The sequence below is a fragment of the Oncorhynchus tshawytscha genome, linkage group LG02 (genome assembly GCF_018296145.1).
Source record: "Oncorhynchus tshawytscha isolate Ot180627B linkage group LG02, Otsh_v2.0, whole genome shotgun sequence".
Lineage (NCBI taxonomy): Eukaryota > Metazoa > Chordata > Actinopteri > Salmoniformes > Salmonidae > Oncorhynchus > Oncorhynchus tshawytscha.
This window is the reverse complement of record NC_056430.1, coordinates 57,332,404-57,340,033: the sequence shown is the minus strand read 5'-3', so window position 1 is coordinate 57,340,033 and position 7,630 is coordinate 57,332,404. Positions and strand designations below refer to the sequence as shown.

At 38.4% G+C, this 7,630-nt stretch overlaps 1 protein-coding gene across 1 annotated transcript; it reads right to left on the bottom strand.

Moving 5' to 3' along the window:
• Positions 1-452: 452 nt before the first annotated feature.
• dynlrb1 (dynein, light chain, roadblock-type 1) lies at positions 453-6,703 on the bottom strand. The gene is made up of 4 exons (XM_024444140.2): positions 6,551-6,703; positions 2,035-2,110; positions 1,687-1,854; positions 453-898 (listed from the first exon to the last, which is right to left on the bottom strand). Exons 1-4 carry the CDS (start codon positions 6,551-6,553, stop codon positions 855-857), a joined length of 291 nt encoding a protein of 96 aa, XP_024299908.1. The 5' UTR covers positions 6,554-6,703; the 3' UTR covers positions 453-854.
• Between the last annotated feature and the right edge of the window lie 927 nt (positions 6,704-7,630).

Sequence of the window (7,630 nt, the reverse complement as noted above, 5' to 3'; positions counted from 1 at the left end):
GGTAAACACTTTCTTGACGTGTGGTTAGATTGGGCCATTTTCCACGGTAACAGTGCAGTAATTGGTCAAAATTACAAACCCGCTTTTGATTGGACCCTTTCATTCGCTAAACGTGCAGCGATTAAGTCAAAATTGCGAGCTCTCGCATAATATGCGCTGATTGGTTGATTTTTGCATTTAATTATGCAATTGCGGAAGTTCTTAGTGTATGAGAAATACAATTGTTTAGTGGACTGCAGGAATGTGTACTCCCAATAATTCAAGGCCTCTAGACTGATAAGAAGTCCTGTGATATGAGGAGAACGAAGAAATCCTGGGTGATGGAAAAGTACTGAAGTATGTCTTTGTAGAAGGGAGGGGGTGAGAGCTCAGGATATAAGTGGACACTGCATTGATTTATTCAGCTGTACATCTTTGCTGAATAAACATTTGAAATGTTCCCGAGTTTAGGCTCTTTTGTATGATAAATGTTTATTGTATAGATCTTATCAGTCCTTACAAGGTACCAACATAAAATGATGAAGCAGATGATGCTCAACATTTACAAAGAATATTGTTAAAACCTATTGGATTCAAAAAATAAGTTTCAAATGGTTTAAGGACTTTGCCCCAAAATGACAGTCAACGATCCTTCAATAAGGTTATGTGCCAATAAAGAGTATTTCAGACAGGGGAGATGGAACTGCAATGATGATCAAACATGAACATACATATATCAACCCACCCATGATGATATGAATCAAGCTCCCAAAAGCTTATTGTACAACTTATCATTTTGCTAAAACAATAGAATAAACATTTGGCCATTAAATAGAAAAAACTAATACAGCAAAGAGATGGTGTAGGTGATCCTCTCAGTCTGAAGGGTTCTGAATGACAATGAGGAAATAGTCTTTATCTGTAGGAGAAGGAAAAGGAGTATTATTCTAAACAAATATACACTGAACAAAAATAGAAAACGCAACATGCAACAATTTCAAAGATTTTACTGACTTAAAGTTCATATAAGTAAATAAGTCAATTTAAATTAATTCATTAGGCCCTAATCTATGGATTTCACATGACTGGGAATACAGATATGCAGCAACTTCACACAGCCGTTGAGTGGGACAACATTCCACAGGCCACAATCAAATGCTTGATCAACTCCTTGCGAAGGAGATGTGTTGCACTACATGAGGCAAATGGTGGTCACACCACTTACTAGTCTTCTGATCCATGCAACTACCTTTTTTTAAGTTACTGTATTCTGTGACCAACATATGGATATCTGTATTCCCATATATTTTAATTGACTGATTTCCTTATATAATCTGTAATTCAGAAAAAGCTTTGATATGGTTGCATGTTGTGTTAATTATTATTTATTTTTTAATCAACCCTTTTTTCCAATTTTGATATTGACACTGCACTGTTGAGGAAGAGCTTGCAAGTAAGAATTTCACTGTACTGTTTACACCTGCTGTATCCTGTGCACGTGACAAATAAAAGTTGAGTTGAAAACCCTAATCTTAACTTTCTACAGATTCTAAACATGTCGTGTCAGTGTCCTCTACAACAAATTACTACTACTGCAGCATTGCATTTGACAAAATTCAACATCCAAGCGAAATGTGGGGGTAATGCAACTACAGGGGACACCGATGTTCAAAAGCCATGCTATATGTGACAATCATTGTGAGTTACCTGGAGCAATCATAATCTCATTCTTCTTGGAGCGGACCCTGAGGAAGGTGAGGTCATTCTGGGGGTCAATGTCCCTAACTGTGCTACGTGCCTTCATCACTAACTGGTGAATGAGTCCAGCATACTGCACTGTGCTGGAGTTGTCAAGGGTGGTCTTGATAGGGATGCCTGGAGAATGTCAGAGGGGAATGCAGAGGGAACCATTGTGCATTGAGTCTGTGGGAGATCATTGCGGTCTTAAATACATTTGAAAGAAACTTAATTGTGCCATGATTTACCATAATAAAGGATATTGTTAATGGAATAGCTAACCAGTTTAAACTATGGTAATCTTTGCTTTAGGCTTACCTTCAGCATTGACAATGATGATTCCTTGTACCCCTTTTTGACCCTGAATTCTCTTGAGGGTTTCCTCTACCTCTGCCTAAAAGACAGCAGTTATTTTTAAATATAATTTAAAAATCACACTTCCCTTAAGTTAAAAGCATTATCATCAAGATTGCAACAAGACAGGAAGGAAGAGAGAAAAAAAATGTAGCTAGCTAGCCAGTTGGCTAACATTAGCAAAACAACAACTTCAAAGTGACAAAGTATTAGACTGGAGTGGTTGCTAAGCAGTTAATCTACTGTTTGTAAGGTTAGTTAGCTAAATTAAAATGATTTCCCTTCATGAAATAGAACCAAACCAGAATGTTGTTGCAAAATTTCCTTTCAACAATAATAATAATACATTTGTTGGGTGCTTATAATTGTCCTATGAAGTGATCTACGGGACTTTAGTAAGGTCCAGCCAACCTTCTTATACAGGATGCAGTGATGTATTAAAACTGTCACCTATAATAAAGCAAAGGACCCAATTGGTAGAAGGCATCCAAAGGTATAAGCGTAAGTGGCTGCTGCATTCAGGTAAATTGTGTCACCATGGCCAAGAACTGGCAGGAAAGTTGACTGTGCAATCTGATTCCTGCTGTTCGTGGAGGCAAGATCAATAATAAAAAATACTAAAATAAGCCCACTTTAAATCTTTGCTTTTTAACTAGCTCATCAGTATGTTTTTTAAACGTTATTTATCAATCTAAATGCCCAGATATGTATAGGTGGGAACCTACTCGACGAGAGAACCATTCAATGAGTGAATATGTAGCCCATCTGAGACATTTTTGACGTGAATTAGAGAACATATTTACGTTAAATTCAACAAGGTCTTTCTGTAATGTAACAAAATCAGATTGCAGCTAACATAGCTTGGTCAACAGTCCTTGCAATGGCATATATAACCGTATCGTCGGTATACAGATGAATATTACAGGATTTAATACACACATACTAGAGGTCGACCGATTATGATTTTTCAACGCCAATACAGATTGGAGGACCAAAAAAAGCAGATACTAATCAGACGATTTTTATATATTTGTAATAATGACAATTACAACAATACTAAATTAACACTTATTTTAACTTAATAGAATACATAAATAAAATCAATTTAGTCTCAAATAATGAAACGTGTTCAATTTGGTTTAAATAATGCAAAAACACTGCGCTGGAGAAGTAATGTTTATTCTTAACATAACTAGTGATTAACTACACATGGTTGATATTAATAGTTTAACTAGCTTGTCCTGCGTTGTAAAAAAAGTGTGCCAATGTAAAAAAAAAGTTAACGTTTAAGTTCCTTGCTCAGAAGCAGGACTTGATTTCTAAATTCATTTTGCAACGCTCGCGCATGCGACGCAAGCGGTGTAGTCAGCCTGTTAGGACATAATATGGTAAAATCCGGAAACTATAATTTCGAAAACAAAACGTTTATTCTTTCAGTGAAATACAGAACCGTTCCGTATTTTATAGAACGAGTGGCATCCCTAAGTCTAAATATTGCTGTTACAATGCACAACCTTCAATGTCATGTCACAGTTATGTAAAATTCTGGCAAATTAATTACGGTCATTGTTAGAAAGAAATGGTCTTCACAGTTCGCAACGGGCCAGGTGGTCCAAATTGCTGCATATACCCTGACTCTGCTTGCACAGAACGCAAGAGAAGTGACAATTTCCCTGGTTAATATTGCCTGCGAACATTAATTTATTTGAACTAAATATGCACGTTTTAAAAAATATATACTTGTGTAATGATTTTAAGGAAGGCATTGATTGTTTATGGTTAGGTACATTGGTGCAACAACGACAGTGCTTTTTTCACTAATGCGCTTGTTAAATCGTCACCCGTAGGCTGTGATTCGATGATGAATATAATCAATGCGGTGCCTGTTAATTTAACGCAGGACAAGCTAGTTAAACTAATAATATCAACCATGTAGTTAATCACTAGTTATGTTAAGATTGATTGTTTTTTTTTATAAGATAAGTTGCTAGCTAGCATTAAACTTACATTGGCTCCTTGCTGCACTCGCGTAACAGGTGGTCAGCCTGCCACACAGTCTCCTCGTGGAGTGCAATGTAATCTGAGTCCAAAAACGCTGATTAACGATTGTTATGAAAACAGACCTAATTAATTGGCCATGCCGATTAGTCGGTCGACCTCTAATACCAGTATTGATGCATGGACCAGTTTGGGTTTTGATTTGACCTTCTATAACAGCATTTGAATGTTTGGTTTGTTAAATGTGATACGCCGTGTTTAATGTCCATTTTTATAGTTTACTTCGCTACTTGAGTCATCTCTCTCCATGCCGCTTTACATCATCTGGGCCGACAGTCAAAAGCACTTGCTTGCTCAACTTTTGAGGAAGTATGTCTGGAGTAAAAAGGGCTTTATAAATACATTTGATTGATTGGAGTAACTTCCTGTCATTCTGTCATTCCTATTGTCCTCACTCAGTTGTGACCGACTGAGGCAACCTTTTCACCCAGTTGTCTCCCCTCACACACATACATACATACATACATACATACATAGGGTCATGTGTTTTGCAGATACTTGCATGGAGTAGCTTGACTACATAAATTAGAGGTTGACCGATTAATCAGAATGGCCGATTAATTAGGCCCAATTTCAAGTTCAGAACAATTGGTAATCTGCATTTTTTGACACAGATTATGTCCGATTACATTGCACTCCACGAGGAGACTGCTTGGCAGGCAGACTACATGTTATGTGAGTACAGCCAAGGTAAGGTGCTAGCTAGCATTAAATTTATCTTATAAAAAACAATCAATCTTAACTATACATGGTCGATGATATTACTAGTTTATCTAGCTTGTCCTGCGTTGCATATAATTGATTCCGGTGCCTTTGAATTTATCATTGAATCACAGCCTACTTCGCCAAACGGGCGATTTAACAAGCGCATTCACGAAAAAAAGCAGTGTCGTTGCACCAATGTGTACCTAACCATAAACATCAAAGCCTTTCTTAAAATCAATACACAAGTATATATTTTTAAACCTGCATATTTAGTTAATATTGCCTGTGTACTAACATGAATCTTTTAACTAGGGAAATTGTGTCACTTCTCTTGCGTTCTGTGCAACAGAGTCAGGGTATTTGGGCCAGCAGCAGTTTGGGCCGCCTTGCTCGTTGCGAACTGTGTGAAGACCATTTCTTCCTAACAAAGACAGCCTACATTGCCAAACATAAATTAGCGCAATCGTTACACAAATGTACCAACCATAAACATCAATGCCTTTCTTAAAATCAATACAGAAAAGTATATTTTTTAAACCGGCATATTTAGTTAATACATTCATGTTAGCAGGCAATATTAACCAGGGAAACTGTGTCACTTCTCTTGCGTTCATTGCACACAGAGTCAGGGTATATGCAGCAGTTTGGGCCGCCTGGCTCGTTGCGAACTAATTTGCCAGAATTGTACATAATTATGACATAACATTGAAGTTTGTGCAATGTAACAGCAATATTTAGAATTAGGGTTGCCACCCGTTATAACATACGGAACGGTTCCGTATTCCACTGAAAGAATAAACGTTTCGTTTTCGAAATTATAGTTTCCGGATTTTACTATATTAATTGACCTAAGGCTCGTATTTCTCTGTGTTATTATATAATAATTAGGTCTATGATTTGATAGAGCAGTCTGACTGAGCGGTGCTAGGCAGCAGCAGGCTCGTAAGCATTCATTCAAAAAGCACTTTCCTGAATTTGCCAGCAGCTTGAACTGCATTGAAGAATTGAACTGTTTATGACTTCAAGCCTATCAACTTCCGAGATTAGACTGGCAATACTAAAGTACCTATTAAAAACATCCAATAGTCAAAGGTATATGACATACAAATGGTAGAGAGAGAAACAGTCCTATAATAACTACAACCTAAATGCGGATGCAATGAACTACTTATTAGAAAAAAAACGTAGTTAATGTCATATGTCCAGCCTACGGAGGTGCCAAACACTGCAGCTACGTAACAAGCCCTCTACAGCAACAAAGGTATTGAGATGAGGGAATATAATGGGTGTGTTCGTAAATTCAAGCTGTCGTGCCAGAGTGCGCTCTGAATGATCGTAAATTCAGAGCGTTGTCAGATTGGGAATTTGAAGAAAGAGGCCAAATCACGACGTCAGTTTTCAAATAAAAAAAGTCGGAGCTATAGAAAAATACGAGTTTCCGACTTGGAATTCCGAAATGGTTGACCGTTCAAAACGTTCTCCCATTCGGAGTTAATTTTGCACAAGTTCCTAGTTGTTTTGAACGCGGCATTTGCCTTCTGCTATTCTACGAAAATAATTTTCGCCACCAGCGTCGAAGCCTAACTAGCTATGGCAACGCCCAGCAACATGTAGCCTATATAGCTAGCTAAATACTTAGCGTTATAAGATATTAACTATAAAAAGCATGTACATGACACGAATGTCAAGGTATTCACATAATATACAATGCACTTGCCATTTTGGGGGCGAGGTTGTAACTTGCGTCCAAGAAATGTAGCTATTTAGCCAGAATTCAGCTAACTGCCAAACCGTAGAGGTTCGTGTGGTCAGACAACTCCACAACCGTTCATGCGCACTTTTCTACTGTTGTTTAGTTTTTTGGCACTAGGCATCCAACGTTATGGTGCAGCATTACCGCCACCTATTGCACTGGAGTGTGGGCCACAGACAGGGTGGAAGTAAATCCTACAGTACATGCCAGGCCCGTTTCTCTTAAAAATATAAATTATTTGAGACTGTATCTAGTGTTCTACTCAGTATGCTCTTTCAACTCAATTCCTGTATCCCCTTCTCCCTCATACTGGATCTGTCTCTCTCTTTCCCTATGATACTGCCCACACTGTATCAGCACATGCACTTGTCTCTCCTTCCTGGTAGTAATCAACCTTTCTGTTGGATGATTTCCTATCACATTTAATGTCTTATTCAACTGTCTGTGTCCCACCCTTATCCTTGTAAAGATGGCCTCCGCTCTTATATCTCTTCCTTCCATCCTCCCCGACTTTACTCTGTACTTCAAAAAGACACCTGACTTAGTGTCTCTGTTCCACTGCTCCTGCCATCTCTGCACCACCATTGTCCATATAATTTCCTTAGCCTACACCTTGCTCATTGGCACATCCACCTCTCTCCCAAGGGCCTGTTTAGCTAGCATATCTACTCCTCCCCAACCCCACGGGCTGGGACCCAAGCAAAACTTATCTGGACATCTGTTTCACCTGGGCATGAATTTGGAGTACCTCATATAGCATGTACTGTCTTCTCCATGAACTAAAATATTTCAGACTCATCCATACAGCACATGAATCAGAACACACAACAACCCTGTCCGGCTTAATTTCGTTCACCCACTGCAAGGCCAACAGTACTACCATCATCTACACTACATGACCAAAAGTATGTGTATGTGGACATCTGCTCGTCGAACACCTTATTCCAAAATTATGGGCATTAATATGGATTTCGTCCCCCCTTTGTGGCCATAACAGCCTCCACTATTCTGGGAAGGCTTTCCACTAGATGTTGGAACATTGCT